Source organism: Hippocampus bargibanti, linkage group LG14 (genome assembly GCF_051943395.1).
Source record: "Hippocampus bargibanti isolate YZ-2025 linkage group LG14, ASM5194339v1, whole genome shotgun sequence".
NCBI classification, from domain to species: domain Eukaryota; kingdom Metazoa; phylum Chordata; class Actinopteri; order Syngnathiformes; family Syngnathidae; genus Hippocampus; species Hippocampus bargibanti.
In genome coordinates, this window is record NC_142747.1 from 13,613,801 (window position 1) to 13,632,613 (window position 18,813).

General features: G+C 40.2%; 1 protein-coding gene across 4 annotated transcripts in view; it reads left to right on the forward strand.

Annotated features, from left to right (window-relative positions):
• pitpnm3 (PITPNM family member 3) overlaps window positions 1-18,813 on the forward strand; it is a 62,798-nt gene that overhangs the window by 32,594 nt on the left and 11,391 nt on the right. For all 4 annotated transcript variants that reach the window (XM_089013927.1, XM_089013929.1, XM_089013928.1 and 1 more), the window contains 7 exons: window positions 7,992-8,181; window positions 9,999-10,139; window positions 11,120-11,307; window positions 13,418-13,581; window positions 15,227-15,397; window positions 17,449-17,616; window positions 17,719-17,867. In XM_089013927.1, the coding sequence (XP_088870053.1) occupies window positions 7,992-8,181; window positions 9,999-10,139; window positions 11,120-11,307; window positions 13,418-13,581; window positions 15,227-15,397; window positions 17,449-17,616; window positions 17,719-17,867 (1,171 nt within the window). The remainder of the gene's footprint in view (window positions 1-7,991; window positions 8,182-9,998; window positions 10,140-11,119; window positions 11,308-13,417; window positions 13,582-15,226; window positions 15,398-17,448; window positions 17,617-17,718; window positions 17,868-18,813) is intronic.

Genomic DNA, 18,813 nt, shown 5'->3' on the forward strand with positions numbered 1-18,813 from the left:
TCATAAAACAACTAAATCCTTGATTAAACCGGTTTTAGTGGGGTGAGGTTCAATTTGGATCACAATAGCCTGCTTAGGCAACATAGGTTAGGCAACATTCGTAATGCTGATGAGGGGATACCGGAGGTAGTGGGGCAATTAGGCCAGTCGTTAGTCAGGAATGTAGGAACAATCTGTGGGGCCGCAGGGAGTGGTCCTCTGCTCCCCCCAACCTGAGAGTAGGGACCTATCATAGCAGTGTCTGGCGCCGCCATGTCTGGACATTAGGGATATATACATAGGGCCGATACTACCAGCAAGACTTTAGTTTGCTGAAGAAGTATCTTGGATAAGAAGCGAACCGTCCGACACCTTAAAAAGTACAGATGACAGCTGAAGAAACCTTTTCATCGATGGACCACTCCTGTACGACTGAGAGCTTACATAGACGTACGTTTGCATTAGTTTGGTCGTGCTCCAAGACACAATTTCTGACTGGTGCCATCTTTTAAACGATTAATTTCACCTCCGGACGCTTTAACAAATAATGTTCCCTGGCAGAGGTATATTTGTGGATTAAGCGATAATTGATGTTTGATTTGTATTCATCTGCCATCTGCGGCGTCATTTTCTTAATGGATGTGGCTGGCTGCGGTCACCTCTGTCCTTGTTATGAATTAGACAGCCTCCCATTTATTAAAGCTCCCATTCGTGCAGAGCTCCTTTGTTGAAAATAGAAAGACAAATAATGCCTTTTTTACAATTTTATTTGCTTTCTTTTTGAAGGTGCAAACGGTATCGTTTCACATCTGAATTGCGTCATTTGGTTTGAAGGCTCAGCAATGTTTTGGTTGAATTGTCGCAGACGTGTGTTTGGTGGCGCAGAAGGAACAGAGCAGTCATTTGGGTGCGATACTACTGTTTTGGTTTGACGTACATGAACCGCACTCCAGCTGGTTAATTTCTCATCCTTTTCAGAATTATCCGACCATGGATATTGTAGACTAAGATAAATTTCGGCATGCTTTGGCCAGCCGGGAATGACTGATGGGACAGCAGGAGACCACATACGGAGCTCCATGGTGTGGTTGCCCTGCTGGCCCCAACTGGTTTGATGAATGAGGCTCACGTGTTGAGCATTTGGCCACCCTAAGAACGCAGCCCTCTGATTCCTGAGCTGCCATGATTGAGATGCCTCCTGCCCCTAACGAGTATCATGAACCATATTTGCCCCATCCGTCACTTTAGTATGTTGGCCAGCTCACACTATGAGAGCAATTTGTTCACCAGTGCTTATTAAAACACGTGTCCGTATGTGCGTTTCTTGCATATGTGGCCAATAAATCTGATTATAATTCTGTAAACAAGGCTGTAAAAACAAATACAAATCCTACAAAGTAAGCCAACTGAACGTAGTATAATTTCAAATCAGTTAAACAGTAACTAAGTTAAAATCATCATTAAAAAAGATTGGATTGGATTAGCCTTTATTAGTCTCGCAGTGGAGAAATTTACATTTCACAGCAGCAAAGTGATGAAAGTAAAAGGAAAAGAAAGGAAGAAGTAGAAAGACAAAATACAGGACTCGCTTTAAAGTCACTCTCGCCATCTCCATGCAACACAAAAGACAGTCATTCAATTTGAAGCACTTTCTGCACCCTCTTTGTTGTATGAAGCAGTTCTAGATGAAAGAGAAGAAGCTCAAAACGTCCTTTTCACCAGTGGGTCAGGGACATCATGGTGAAATGTGCACATATGCTACAAGCTAAATATTGAAAACAAACACAAAGCTGTACCATCCATTGACGAAAAGAGATCTCGTGTTGATGAATGTTGTGGCCAAAAATGCTGAAAAACAATCCGTATTCATTCCACACGACGCACAACAACTCAAAGTGACAAAAGAAAAAAACACAAAAACAAAACAAAAAAAGCAAGGCTCACGACTTCTTTGAGGACCCAAAAGTATGTCTTGCAGAACATTGCAGATCCGGTTTCCTCAGTGCGAGAATCATTTTTATAATTAATGTTAGCTTTCATTACAGTGTTAGTTGTAATGGCGTCAATTATCAACACAGACAGTACAGATAGCGTCATAATAACGTTATAAATGGTGATGTCTTATAAGAATGTTGGTCATGTGGGCGTGCTCAACGTCATGACACAAACACAAGGGATGAACAGGTGGGAAATCATCGCTGGCTGGTTTCCACTTGCGGGGGCCACCAGCTTGCCTGACAAAAAAAAACAAAAAACAGCGCGGAGGTTGCGCACGTGAAAAGTTTGAACACAAACACTGCGCTTTGTATTGAATTAGAAATGTCAATGTGTAATGTCGGGCATCCACACAGACTCTTCTTCACTTGTTCCTTTTGCTGGAGGCAGCTTGTCGCGCCCTCAGTGGTTATTGTCTGATTATCGACAGGAGCTCGTGAAGGTAACCTGTCAAAACAACGCAAGCTCTTTTCCATAAACACACATGCACGCTACAGGAGGTACCTGACAGAATCGATTGGAATACTCACAAATTAGGCTTTCAAGCCTAAGGTCTGGTTTGCAAATTAGTCTTCTAGGAACTTATTAGCTTTTCGTTTTCAGGACAGGTAAAAGGGGCGAGGATACAAATGAGGCTTAGAATATTATTTATTTATTTATTTATTTATTTCGTTATTTATTTATTTATTTATTCATCGATTTATTTATTCATTTTAATTATTTATGTATGTGTATATGTATGTACAGTATTTATTTTTTTACATAGCATTTATTTATTTATTTATTCATCTATGCATTTATTTATCTATCTATTCATCAATGTATTTATTTATTTGTTTATTTATTTACATAGCCTTTTCATTTATTTATGTATTTATTTATGTATTTTTTATGAATTTATTTACATAACATTTATGTATGTATGTATTTATTTATTTATCTAATAATACTAATACTATATTTAATTTCGAGGCACCTTTTACAGCCTATGTATTTATTGATTCATTGATTTCATTTATTATTGATTCATCTATGTATGCATTTATTTGTTTGACAATTTATTGGGGGTTGCGTGAGCACGATCTGATGTTAAGCCTTTTTGGGTGAAACTAGCATTTAAAACAACACTTGATGAAATTCACAATTATATATGTACGTTTATCCGTGGATGAAGCAGAGTAGCATGTAGTCTCAGGGGCCAAAATACACATGCGTGTCCAGTGGGCGATAATGGCAGCTACTTAAAATCACACATCTTCAGGCACCAATATACAGATATTAGGATTTAAAATATGTTAAACAAAGTTGATGATGATTTATGAACGCAAAGTTCACACTTTGAAATTCTCGACCCAAGATGGCTGATGCTGGCACCAGAGCCAGAACAGCGTCGAGGAAAAAAAATGCTACAGAGTATAAAACGCTGCGGGTTTTTTTCCCACTGTGATTTCATTTCACACCCACCTGCCTATGGTGTTTGCCACCACCTCTCTGCTAACTTGATGGAAAAGAAACACTTGGACTATTAAGAAGATGACGTGAGCAGAAGAATGTCGATAAGGCCAGGAGGACAGATTAAGGGAAGGGAAGATGAGGAAGAGCTCAAACTCTCATTATTCTAGCAGCTAGAAAGTAACAACTATGACTATTTATGGTCTCACTTTGTTAATGAAGAGATGGTAGTGAGCGCATTGGCTTGTATTTCCACATCCATAGTGCAATTAAGCCAGAAGCTGGCAGTCAACGCTACCCCCTCCCCCACCTCCCGCACCTCTTAGAGTGAGATCTTTTATCTTTTAACAGCAGGGAGAATGTCCAGGTTGATCAGTAGTGCTATCTTCTGCTCTTAATGAAGCCCCTGCGGCTCTTCGCTTGCGTTGGACCTGCAGGGGCGACTTCAAAGGCTCTCTATAAGGAGAATCGAGAGAACTAAATATAAAATAAGATTAAGATCACGAAGTCCCTCCAGTGTTCAACGCTTCTACTGAGCATATTTTACAAAGATTCCACCGCATATAGCTATATTTTACGTTTTAAGACTTTAAGACTGTTTTTGAGTTGGTGACGAGTCCGTACGTGACGTCACTGAAGGAACGCCCCTGACCGAAAAAAAGGACACATTGTAGCAGTCTTTCCATCACGTCAATGCATTTTGCTGTGCTTGTTTGGTCTGAAAACGTTGTGTTTCCCCAAAAAGAGCCAGAAGAGGGCGACCAAGCTCCATATAAGGAATTTATCAGCCTGTGGAAACAGGCTGATTAATTCCTCACAGGAGGTTGGTCGCCATTTTCTGCCTCTTTTTTGGTGATACATTTCCCCCCAATGTTGCCTCAAAATGGCACGGAATAAATTCTTTAATCGATTGCAAACGTGTATGCTTTCCTCTTCAGAACTATTTGAATCATATTCATGTGTAATAAGAAAGCATATTCTCCGAATCTGAAGCCATTGTTTTGATTCTCCAGCAATGCATGACGTCTTGGCGTGATCTCACGAACTGGGGGCGGGACCTTCTGAAAATGCCCAATTTAAGTCATTTTTATTGGTGTTTTGCATTTGAATAAAAATATCATACTGCGTGTTTTGGGTATTTTAGATGCTATAAAACGTTTTTCAGATGTCAGTTAGGAAACAAAAATGTGATGTCGATTGTCCTTTAAGAGAATGATAATATTGAATCGGTTACGATTGTCTTTGCTATGCCACCATTTAGCAAACATAAAATACATTTCTTCTTATTTTTTTAGGGACTCAAGACAAATAAACTAGCAGCAGCTCATATCCTGAAAAATGTGTAACTCAATTGATGTATCCCCGTATTGTGACATAACTCCCCCCCCCCCCCCCCCCCCAAAAAAAAAAAAAAAAAAAAAAACAAACATCACATACCTGTACACTTAGGAGTGTTTCCAACAACGTATACCAACGGAGCCCTTTGCTACATTCCTACCACATTTTCCATTGTACATGTATGTTTGCCATTATCCTACAAGCATGCTGGAGCTCTGCTTAAAAAAAATAAAATAAAAAAAACAATCTCTCGCAAAGGAGACCTCACAGGGTGCCACTCAAACAGCATCTCCAGAGGATTCAGATGATGCCAGACAGTTGCACATCACACAGTGCATCCATCGTGACACATTCCCGGGATGCTTCACAGCGTCTTCATAACAGCTCTCCTGGGACACCAGCCAATGTTTTTAAAAATTGAATACATTTGCTCACCATGTATTAACAAGCGGAAGTGACAGGAACCAGAGAACAAATGACAATTTCTCTTTTCAATCATGTTCATTAGTCTGCGTGTCCTTAATTGTTTTCGCAAGTGTCTGCACTTGTGAAAAATGTGTTGTCAACGGTTTTGGAGCTACATGAATTTACGCACTACACCCAAAAGAACATGGCACATCTCATGATTAGATGATGTAGACTTTGATCTGATTTGGGAAGATGTGACATGTTTGACATTTTTGTTTGCTGATTTGGGCAGTTTGTCACCACATGTAAAAAGGAAGCAAGTAATTTATTGCCTCTGTAACATATTTGCGGTGTAAAAGGTGGACCCAAAAGCCTTCATTTTCTTCAAAAGATGACCCTGTGCCTTATACGCGGGTGCCGCATATATGAAGTAATATTGAGCCACAAATGGTCTCGCAACCACAGTCAGCAGCCACCGACTCCATTTGCCCCTGTAGAAGTGTGCGGTGCATGCTGGGATATATAAAACAGTGTTTCATTTCAATAATCTCTTCAAATTACTTTGCCAAGTGGAATTTTTTTTCTCAATTTTGCCATCATTTTCCGTTTTTGGCCTAACTATTAGAAATTGACAATTTTGTGTTTTTTGCTGGTAAATTAAATTACATTTACTGTCTTAAAAAAAACTAAATTAGTTTATTTCTGAAAAATTTAAACCCAAAATATTCCATGAAAGCCACTAAGGAAAATAACCATTTTAAAGAAGGATGATTGGTAATCTGAAAATTATATTATTATTGTATTGTGATAAACTGATAAAACCCTGGAATATTTTTGAACTCATCCAAATGTCTGTGTAAGCTCTCAGTCGTACAGGAGTGGTCCATCGAAGAAAAGGTTTCTAAAGCCGTCATCTGTACTTTTTTGAATGTGTCAGACGTTTTGCTTCTTATCCAAGAGGCTTCGTCAGCGAACCAAAGTCTTTTGCTGGTAGTTTCGGCCCTATATATATATATATATATCCCTACTGTCCAGACGTGGCGGTGCCAGACTCTGTTATGATTGGGCCCTGCTCTCAGGTTGGGGGGAGCAGAGGACTACTCCCCGCGGCGACACTGATTACTTTTATTGTCCTGCCTGAGTATGAGGTCTACGACTGGCCTTATTGCCCCATTTGCTCTGGTATCACCTCATCAGCATAACTAAGCCCACGTTGCCTAAGAAGTCTGTTGTACGAACGATCCAAATTGAACCTCACCCCCGATTTAGTTCGCTGACGAAGCCTCTTGGATAAGAAGCGAAACGTCTGACACCTTCAAAGAAGTACTGATGATGGCTGAAGAAACATTTTCATCGAACTCATCAACATGGAAAACATATCACACATTATACTATTCTGCAATTTCTATTTTTGTATTTGACATCTAAAAAGGAAAATTATGGCGAAACCTGAATGTTTTGTTGACATTTCCTTTAGTGCAGCACCGTCGAATGGGTGCATAACGTTTACTCCAGCCTCTACTTATAATGTGGGTGTGCCTTACATATGGAAAACGTTTTAAAACATTTCATTCACTGAAGGTGCGCCTTATAGTCCAGTGTGCCTTATACTCCAGAAAATACAGTATTCTGCGAAGCCCCGGTTTGAGATCCAATGCTACCAATGTTTCAACACGCTCTTAAATTGCTGGCGCATCTCGGCCATTGACGCGTTGCAGCCTTGGCTGCCATTTCCTGTAATGCTTGCGATTGATGGATGGCGTGGACAGTCAGTCGGTGCAAGGAGAGCATGACGGGTCTTTTCGCCAGCGCTATCACACTTACGCATCCATTAAAGTCAGGTAGGCTGACATGCACATGCAGGCACTCACTGGCGTAGCGAGATTTTATTCTTTCTGACACTTTCTCCTTATGCACCACCGGGAGAAAGTTTATTGCCACACCTTTCAATGTGGACTTTTGAATTACATTTATGAAAATTTTATTGGGATACTTTCAGGCTATGTCATTGTAATTAAAATTCATGCTTCTCATTTACAATTAGGTCAAAGTTTAATTTTGATTTTATTTTCATTTTTTATTCTAAGTTCATGTAATTCAACATGCTGTCCAGTTTTCGTTTAAAAAAATATAATGAAAATCAATAAATGTCACACAAAAATATCAATCCATCTATTGTTCCATTTTCATCTGATCAACTGAGGGCTGTTTAAAAAATAAAAAATAAATAAAAAGAAATTAACTCATTTGCTGCCATTCCCGAATTTATTCAGGAATTCGGAAGTGTGATGTGGAGCACCATTCCCAAATTTGTTCGGTTTTGTCTTTTCTTGCGGGGGTGCTGATAAAGCGCTGGTCAGACCTCTGGCAATGTTTTTATTTCCCACTAGGGGGCAGCATTTGCTTTTTTCCATGTTAGCGCTTTGTTACAGCTTCAACTGTTGTTAAAGCGCTCTCTTCATCAATGTCCCTTTTGTATTGTATTTTGTTCAGGCACCCCCATTTCAAGCTCAGATAACTCCAGACCAATATAACTTATGAATTAACTATGATTTCTTACGCTGCATTCAATGCTTATGTAGTCCTGAAACTTAATATTTTGTGGTTCCTCCAATTTGAGTGTAAATGACAAAACCCCCGGCACTGGAGTAGACACATTTTTGCACATCGTCTGGCAGTGAATGAGTTAAAATTTAACCATACAGGTAAATTTAAAGAAAATATTTTCATAACAAAAAATCCTAAATGTTTATTCTTTGTGACCCCCCAAAGATTTACAACCTGAAGATGATATTTATGCATCCTTCTTGCTCCTTCAGTCTTAACCCATACAGCTATGACGAAAGCTGCGTCTCAAGCAGCGTGGACCACCTGCCGCTAGCTGCCTTGCCACTGCTCGCCATTGTTTCTCCACGCTACCAGGACGCTGTCGCGACAGTCATCGCTCGCGCCAACCAGATCTATCGTAGCTTCCTGCAGTCCGAAGAAGGCCACGCCTTCTCGGGAAAGGTGCGTCGTTTTCTCTTTGGGCGATTATTATTGGTTTTTCTGCCTTCTTTGTTGCAGAATATATTTTTTTTTAATAATGAAGGATGCTCACCACTTGTGAGATGTTGTGATCCTGACCCTATCCTGCACTGAAAGGGTCAAATGATTATTGAAGCTGGAGTTGATTAAGTGATTTGACCAAGTTTTCTCCATAATTTGACTCATTACTGTGATTTGTTGAGGAGCTTGATTTTTTTTTTTTACTTGTTTTTTTTTTTCATAATGTATTTATTTTTTGGAGGAGGGTTAGAGGGCGTATCCAAAGTTTGCTTTTTCAGCACAGTTCACAAAAAGCATCTTGCAGGCGTCTACAACAGTCTTGATTAGACCAATCAAGCAAAGGAAAAAATCGAGACCTGCAGATTATACATGGCAAGGGTGATTACAATAACAATCTCCCCTGTGGCTATTGCTCTTGATTTGGTTGACTTTTGTGGCGATGCAGTGATCTCAGCCACTGCACATAAAATCCGTAGGATGCATTTTCCTTTTATGGAAAATGATACTCCGAAAAAGACTGTTTAGTCCCAGGCTATTCACAGTAAAATGTACACTTCAGAAAGTATGAAATAATCAGTGTAAATTTGATTCAAAGTCGTGAATTAACTCATTCACTGCCATTCCCGAATTTGTTCGTGTTTTGGTGTTTCTTGCGGGGGTGCCGATAAAGTCTTGGCCAGACCTCTGGGCAGCATTTTCCTTTTTTCCATGTTAGCATGTTGTTCCAGCTTCAGCTGTTTTTAAAGCGCTATATAAACCAATATGTTTGTATTGCATTGTAATTTGGACAGCCACCCTCATTTCAAGCTCATATAACTCCAGGCCCATATATGTTAGGAATTAACTCTTTTTTATGAAAGAAGCGAGTCTAAGGTTTCCTACACTGCATTGATTGTTTATGTAGTCCTAAAACTCAACATTCTGTGGGTCCTGGAATTTGAATGAAAATGACAAGTGGACACATTTTTGCACACACGGCAGTGAATGAGTTAAATAGACTAAAAACGATTAAACGACACTTTTACTTGATGAGTACATAAAATACTGACCAACATTTTACACTGATGAGAGTAGAGGGAAGGCGGAGGCTCATGCACTCTGAGTTAAGAGATTTTAATCGATTCTGGAGATTCAGTCCTGAATTGTTTATACACAATAATTGGGTTTTAATGAAGAGAATTGATGATTATATTTGTCTTTACTTAGTGTTATAATTGTAGTAATCTTCTCGGGTACAAGCAATGGGAACAAACAACAGGAGAATACACAAATGTATTTTATTTCAGGGTCCCATGTTATGAAAATCCAATATTTCCTCCGTTTTGTGCATAGATTCACAACTGTGACATTTACTTCACCGTCGATGTGATTTGTCATTTGCATGCACCATTCTTTCAAAGGCAAAGGCCTGAAAAATGGGCAAATTTAAATTCCGTGGTGGTGTATATGTGTGACTCGTTTAAGTATCTGCCGACTCAACTCAAGAAAAATGGCTAACGGCAACCAGGAAACTGCGTCTTGTGTGAAGCTGATCGTGCCGTTCGATGAGATATCTTGACGCTTATTTGTCGCAAAGTTGCAAAACAAGATAGATAAAATAGATATATTTTATACAGTTCTCTTCAAATATAAATGAAATAAGGAGGAAAAAAAGATCCCAGGAATTAAAAAAAAAATGACAATATTTTTTACTGCTTCTTTACCCCAAGAGTATATGTAAATTATTTTTAAAATGTAGTGGATGCTCATTAAAACATATGTATGCGTGTTGTATGCAGGTGTGCCTAATGGCCGACTGCGTGGGTGGCGTGTTGTGTTTTGATGCATTGTGCTTCAGCAACCAGCAAAGACTTGGCAGCCCAAACAACAACAACACCGCCACCAGTGGAAGCAGGAACAACAGCACAGAGAGCCTCAAGGTGATTGTAAATGCTGCTAACATAGCCAACATTTGTGGTCATTATAGGAATGCTAACATATGGCAAGGTAGCGACCTACAAATAAAAACCACAAAAGCAGATCCATACCAATGCCCTATTGTCAGCTACTATTAAAACTATGATTGACTGGTAACCAGTACAGGGTGGTACCCCGCCTCCAGCTCGAAGTCAGAATGGATAATAAAAATGGTGTTTCATTAAATGCTAATATGCTAACATCTACTTTTGTAACAATTCCAACAAGCAGAAAGATAACCCCCTAAGAGCAAAAAGTGATAATGTGGATTGATACAGATGCAACATCTTGCCCTGTGGTCAGACATTCTTTCAAATGATAACCAATTAAATGATAACATGATACCAGTTGTGATGTTGGAAATTTTTGTACATTAGAAAAAATAAAACTGTAATATCATGAAGTCTATTGCTATTATTTCAAATGAAATATGTTAACTGCTAGTTTGTTAACAGACCGACTTCACTGCTTTAGTTCCAAAAGCGGCAAAGCTTATTGTCCTGTGGTCAAGTCCCCTTTCTACTAAAAACAGATACAATGCTAACATGCTAACCGTTTATTTCTTATAAATGGCCAAATGGTAATAACAAAAATGCAAAGACAGATAGCATTGGATTTGACAGTTTATCCTGCGATAAGGTTACTACGTATTTCAAATGAGAATGCAAACAGTCGATATGCTAACAAATAACAAAATAGTGACCTCAATACAAAATTGCTAAGGTAGACTGAGAAGGATTCTACATCGTTCTCCATCTGGTTGACTACTAATACAAATGCAAAAATGGTCATTGATGGTATGCTGACAAATGGCAAGTGAGCAAAATTATATCACAAAAAGTGTGAAGACGGGTTTCTAACCGTGTAGTCAGGTGCTAATACCAATATCAATTCAGAAACTGCTAGTATACTATAACTGAGTCAGTTCATGTTCTCCTCTCAGGAAAACCGTGGGCTTCTTGGAGAGTCCAGTCCTAGTCTCAGTTCCAGCAAAAGGCTTAGTAAGAGCAACATCGACATCTCTGCTCCCAATGAAGGTCATTGCCAGGGGCCGCCATCCCTCAGCCGTAAGCAGAGCGACTCGTACGACGGTGACACGTCTTCCACCGGCCAGCACGTCTTCTTCTCCAGGTGAGAAGTTCTGGAGCTTCTCCGACATACTTGCTTCTCTGCCTTCCAAAATTGCCAACGCTTTTTCCCTCACTCTGTCTCTGTGTTCGGTATTAACATTCTGACCTCGACTTTCCACTCTCATCCCGGTCTACCCGGACCGTCTGGCTCCCGCTTTTCATCAATATTTGCAGCCTAACAGGCTGCATCTCACTCCCCGCCATCGCTCATTCAACCGTCTGTCTGCACTATAAATAGTCACTTTGTGTAGTCCCTCCTCAGTCATGTAATATATCTGCAGATGGCATCCCATGACTTCACACAGATTATTGCAACACTCACCTCTGGTTTGTGATTACGTAAAAATGAAGTTAGCCTCTGCTCCGTTTTTTTTTTTTCCTCAGTGGACACGACCGGTCACACATTAGCCTCTTATATTAGAATCCTCCCTCTGTTCCTAACAACATGTCACAATCTTTTTTTAAGGCAGCATATTATGAAAAAGTGCAGAATCACTTTTACGTCAAAACCAAACTGCATAGCAGGCCCAAATTTGAATAAGTGATTGGATTGGAACAAGTTTGTATTTTTCAATGAAATGATGCACATTGATTTAATAAACAAGTCCTGCTACAGTACTGCCTTGGAGAGATAGAGCGTACAAAGGCGGCTAATCCCCTTTTGCTGCACAAGACTCAAAACGTTGGCTTGCTAGAAACTCTGCCTGTCAGTGCGAGGTCGTCGCGGAGGATGAACGCAGGCCCTCTAGCTTCAAGTGTTGTGTACAGTTGTTAAGCATAGTTTGTGTGTGTTTTGTGGCTTAGTCATGGAGGAGTGATCCTGACAACCGCCTCGGATGCTCATCTTGGTGTCTCCAGTGTGATCATGAGTCACATTTGGATGTGATGATGAAATGTACAAAACAAACAAACAAAGGCATTTAAATTTAGACGCTGAAGACATTTAACTATAAAAACAACAGCAACTCCGCATTAGTATTTAATTAACCCGTTTACAACAGGCATGTTCATATGAACACATATAAACTAATTTTAGAAAAATCTAAACCAAATCAAAACAGAGTATCAAATAGGTTCAAACAGAGTACAAAATTAACAACAATATAATTACACAATTACACAATTATATAATTACAGTAAAGTCTCGTTATATATCGGAAAAAAAATAACCGGACTATCGTTCATTTTCTCCTTGCGTTCATACAATAGTACGTAATAAGCAAAATTAACATAGCAAATAATGAGACTTTACTGTATATAGAATTAACAATAATTAATGTGGCAAGAAACAACATTAATGCATTTGAAAATTAATTTACATGTGTTCATATGAACACGCTCAGTGTGGATCGGTTAGAGAATGCTTTAAACAATAACCACGGCAGCAAATGAGTCTTGGATTGGATTGGATTTAGCCTCTATTAGTCTCAAAGTGGAGAAATTTACATTTCACAGTAGCAAAGTGATGAAAGTAAGAGAGAAGAAAATGAAGAAGGAGAAAAACAAAATACAGGAGCTGCTGCAAAGGCAGCCACTCTCGCGGTGCCATCTTGAAGTCAAAACAACAACAAAAACTAAATACTGTGACAAATAATGTGACACAACACAAAAAAACACTTTCTGCACCCTCTTTGTTGAATGAAGCAATTCTAGATGAAATACAAGAGGATCAGATGCAAAAAAAAAGCAAAATCGCCCCGGAGCTGTCCAGTGATGACAGTCAAATGGCACTGACATTCCCCCCAAATCAAAAACAGTACATATTTGTGCTGCCGAAAAGACACAACTGCCCAGAAGAGTCTGATGAATGTCGTGGAAAAAATGCTGAAAAACAATCCGTATCCATTCCACACGACGCACGTTGACGGCTGCCAATTCGGGCTCCATCTCGGACTTTGGTATAGTGTACTCTCAAGTAACATTTCGCCTTTCAAATGAAGGATTCAAACCAGGCTTCAGGTCTCATGCTTGGGTTTTAAATTTAGGTGAGGGTTTCAAACAAGGGATAGGGTTGATTATTATGGTGCCATTTTCGCCACATGCCCCTGAAGCGGACAACTAGGATGTCAGTCAACTCAGATCTTGCTTGTACCTCATTTCTGTGTCCCCAGTTTGATAAAGGAAAGTGCAGAGGTGCGCGCCAGCAGTAGCAGCAGCCCCAGTCTGCTGCTCAACCCCGGACGCTTTGATTTTGACGTGTCGGACTGTTTCCTGCTGGGTTGTCCATTAGGTCTGGTGCTGGCCATGCGCCGCACTGTGCTGCCTGCCGTCCAGGGTGAGACCGCCACACTTTTACAACATACTTGCATCAGTCCATCACCGCTGACTTTCATTTATATCTTTTTTTAATATTTTTTTGGGCATAACATTAAAAACTCCACCTTTACAAAGAACATGAATTTTTAAACCCAAAGCTTTCAAATTCAACTTTGGAGCCTTACTCTATTCACACAAACACACAATCCACACGGGCCAGTTCTGCTGCTTTCAGGGAAGTTCCGGTACTTTAAAAAAATATATACAAATTCACAAAAAAATGGGAAACAATACTTGCCTTGGCACAAAAATGATGACATGTGTGCGCCGGTCTACAAAAAAATACTGCCCCGTGTTTCAAGGGTGAGTTATGGTTACAAACAGGCCTAAGGACTTTAAATTAGAGTTCACATAGCTTGAGGTTCTTACATTATGATTTCGGATGAAGGCTTATGATCTACATTTGGTTTATGGCTTCAAGGTAGGGTTTTGAAAATAGGGTTTCACTACTGCAAGGTGTGTCAAACTCAACTTTTGCTACGGGCCACATTCTAGTTACGGTTTCCTCTCGGGGGCCATTTTGAATTTGAGGAAGCCATTAGAATGTTTAAACCCCACCACATATTACATATAGAGAGCACAACACATTAATGAATAACTAATTTTCATATTTGAAGTAAAAAATAATGACTGTTTGAATAATTGTGGTTTACATGGAACAATTAGAAATTTTGGTTCAGACTTTAGCAAGTATCATGGCACTGGACATGCTTGATTTGCTTTCGTGGGCCAAATAAAATGATTAATGAACTGGTTTTCAAATTTGAAGTCAAAATTAACTCATTCGTTGCCATTTCCGAATTTATTCGGGAATTGAAAAGTGTGACGTGGAGCTCCATTCTCGAATTTGTTCCTGTTTTGGGTTTTCTTGCGGCGGTTGCCGAAAAAGCGGTAGTCTGACTTCTAGCTATGTGTTTCCCTTCCATGAGGGAGCAGCATTTCCTATTTGTCCATGTTAACGCTTTGTTACAGCTTACGCTGTTGTCAAAATGCAATATAGATCAATATGTATTATACTGTATTTTGTACCGCCGCCCCCATATCAAGCTCAGATAACTCCAGACCCATATTAATTAACTCTTTTTTTTCTGATGAAAGAAGAGAATTGAATGTTTATGTGGTCCTAAAACTCAATATACTGTGGGTCCTGCAATTTAAATAAAAATGACACAAACCCTGGCACTGGAGTGGACACATCGTCTGGCAGTGAATTAGTTAATGATGATTATTGTGGTTTACATGGGACAATTTGAAATTTTGCTTTGGACTTTAGCAAGCATCATGGCACTTGACATGCTTGATTTGCTTTCATGGGCCGAATCAAATAATGTGGTGGGCCAGATTTGGCCCCCGAGCCTTGACTTTGAGACCTTTACACTATTGGTTCTGGGTTTCAGGCCCGTTTTGTGATTTGCCGTTTCAAGTTAGTATATTTATATGCTGTCATTACGAGGGTATAATTACTGTAATTATGAGCAATTGGTTTAATTGTTTATTGCGCTTAAGCACTGAATTACATTGACAATTATCTCAAATTGAATCATTGAAGTCATGATAAGGCTAGTGTCTCACGATGTCCTTACGAAAGCGCCTCTATTTTTCAGTGCATCAGCTTCACCCGGCCTGCTCTCAGATCTTCAACCTGTTCTTTCCGTCGGACCCTTCGGCCTCCAGGCTCGAGCCTCTGCTGCAGCCTCGTTTTCACAAGCTTCCCCCTTTCGCTGTGCCACGCTACCAACGACACCCTTTGGGCGATGGTCGCTCCCTAATCATAGGTAAGAGGTTTTTTTTTTTGTGTGTGAATTAATGATTGTTATTGTGTCTCGAAATGACGTTGCGCTCTACTACCAACTTTGATAATCGTACAAAGGATGAAAAGCCGGCAAAGCATCACCAGCTCCCCACTAAAATGTAATTAAGGTTTAATAAGTGATGAGCACATTCAAGTGGAAAATGAATTACAGGATTAATTTTACAGCATAGCTCAAAGTAGTTTGAAGGTCTTCCACGGCCACAAACTTCAGCGTGTCCTATTCTTCGCTTTCATCACACACACACACAAAATCACACACGAGCCTGCGGCTAAATTTAGAATTTAGAAACATGCAGAGAAAATGATTTATTCAGAAATGTCATGGAACATTGACTTTATATCGGGGTGGCCAAGGGGTAGTTTGATGTTAAATAAAAGTGCATCTTTATTTTCTAGTAAAATGGACTTTTATTTTTGCTCATTTCTGTTTCATAACATCGATAAATATAAAAAGCAGCCAATCAGGCTCACTGTACTTTTTATATTAAATAATTAAATATTACACCATAGAAAAAGAACTCATTCACTGCCAGACGTGTGCAAAAACGTATCCACTCCAGTACCAGGGTTTTTGTCATTCTCACTCGAATTCCAGGACCCACAGAATATTGAGTTTTAGGACTACGTACTTAAACGTTCAATGCAGCGTGAGAAACCTTTGACCACAGGTGTCAAAGTCAAGGCCCGGGGGCCAGATCTTCCAGTTCTTTACTGTTGTTTATGCCTCTGATGTCAACCAAAGTGGTATTCTGTTACTAGACTTTTGTGGTTGCCAGAGTTGACCAAAATGAATTCCCTGTTTAAGTACGTACAAGAATGTCAATGTGTGCACGTGGCAGTAGGGCACCCTCGGCCACAGTTTTGAGGACATTTGGGTGAAAAAAGGGGCGGAGCTGTAAACAAAGCACCCCCTGGCAAGTGAATTGGCATACCCAACACTCCTATTTCATTTCTTTCTTTCTTTTTTATAACGACCGGCGGCACATTTTTTTGCGTCACCCTCTAATAAAAAAATACATTGGCGACATCATGATTCTGCCTGAGTTTTTCTGCCCCTCGCCCCCACCCTCCCAAAAGTCATTTTGCTGGCTTTTTTATTTACGGATGTGCTCAGGACGCTCCTCTCTTGACGGGCATCCTCATTAGCCTTTGTGGTGCAGTCACATGTGAAGGTACAATTTAAAAAACACAACAGTTGAGGAATCCGAGCAAGGTGTTAGTCTGCTTTATGTGCCTTCTGTCTCCATTACTGAAACAAATCCACTTTCAATGAGGCCTGAACTGAGAGGATTTATATATCACACCCGAGGCTCAGGATCATTTGTATTCTCAGTGTCGAAACAACGAGCACATCTGTTGCTTAATGTTGGTTTCCCCAAGTTGTCTAACACCCCCCCCCCCCCCCCACAGGAGAAAGGAACGATTGTACAAAGCCGCATACAAAGCAATAGATGTGCTTTTTTGACTGATTGCTAACTTTGATTCTTTCCCCAATGTCAAAACAACTCAATATTTCATATAAGTTGGACACGTTGACAGAAGCTGTCGTGTTCTTTTGGAAGAATTAGTCTTGAAGTCTTGTGCTCTGTGAACGGAATATAATGCCTTTCGTTCGTGTTTGTGTCCTTCTCTCCCGGTCGGTCCGTTGCCCATTTAATCTTCTTTATCCTTCCCACTGTTTGGTTGGCTGCACATGACAGTAAATCTATGCAAGTGACTTGAGATGTGAGTTAGGTTTTTTTTTTTTTTGGACGGATTTATAATTAATCTTAAAACTGGGTTTAAGCATTGATAGGAGTTGGAATTAAGGGTTTAAAATTTTGGTGAGGGTTTGAGTCCAGGACTAGAATTTCAAGGGATGGCTAGACCATACAATCCTTTTCAAAATCATTGCAGAGAAGAAACAATGTCTTACTTTAGATGTCCTCAAAATTCACAGAAATAACAGCATCCATGTGAAAAATGCATCTCTCGCCTCAATGATCAATTCCTTTCTTTTTATCCTGTGGTAAGGTGACAGTATCCAAGGCCATCCTGACGTGTTTCTGGAGGGCGAGCAGACCCTTGGAGCTCCTCAGTCGTCCTCCGAGGAAGGAGGTCGACGGGCCAGCGTGACCAGCATGGAGAGTCAAATGTCCATCGGCTCCATCGGCCATCACCTGGGTGGTGCCATTGCCAATAGTGAGTGTGGACGGGGTTATTGATGTGGAGGAAGGGGCGCGGGGGGCAATTAGAGAAGATATCTTCTTGTCTGGGTAGTTATGTTTGCTTTGTTGTTGGAAGTTTCTAGTAGCTGGTGGGGCTCAAAGAGGCTGGATTATTCCCTCTACTGCCCGGACGTGTTGACTGCCTTCCCCACCGTGGCGCTGCCACACCTCTTTCACGCCTCCTACTGGGAGTCCACAGACGTCGCTGCTTTTGTCCTTCGTCAGGTAGGCCAGTGACGGTCTGGGTTATTTGACAGTGGCTGGCCATGGATTTCATCGCTAGGCCTGCAGTAGTGTTGCATCTGAATTAATCCAGACTGACAAAAGTGTAGTGTGACTAGCCAATCATAGTTTGCGAAAACTCTGAGGTGGACTGGCGCCTTCAAGAAGGCATTGGCACCCTTTTTGGGTTGCCAACTTGAAATCTGATTGGCTCGAGCAACAGATGGATCGACACATTTGATGCAGGGCCCGCAGAACTGATTGTGAAGTCGTCCAGGTAAATTTCTGACCCTGGTAAGAAATTATGGCTGAAATGTGATTGGTTAAATTACTTAAATACAAAAACACACATCTGGAAGCAGCACAACAAGGGAAAAGTAATGAAAAGCATCCGAAAGACAATTTGGAATTATTTAATAGGAATTCACGGACAAAATATAACTAACATCAGTCCGTGATGCAGATATTTTGCAGGCCTTGACGGTCCGCCACTGTGATATGATGATCAAAGTCAGATCCTAATCAAACATCTTGTGTGGCATTTTTAGGTCATCCATTATAGAATAAAACTGGTATGTTTGAGTGATGGGAACGGTTTCAGGCGGGTTTAAAGTTTCAGACAAGGGTCGGAATTCAAAATTAGAGTTTTTAGCGAGGGGTTTGCGGTGGTAACTTTTTATGTGTGGATTTAGTACTACAGCTTTGGGTTAATGTTTCAAATATGATACTTTTTCAACATATGGCTTTTGCTATTCACTTCATTCTTGCTACCGTTATATAATAGTGTTAATTTATTAATAGCAGCTTGTATGCCACAAAATGCAGCAAACTCTGTTCCAGTGCTGTAACAATTCCTGCTGTGTGTCAGCCAACTTCATGAATTTATTAAACTTCCCTCCTGAAAGGCCTTCATCCATCTGTGGACTTTTTACATCCATCAAGTGTGAGG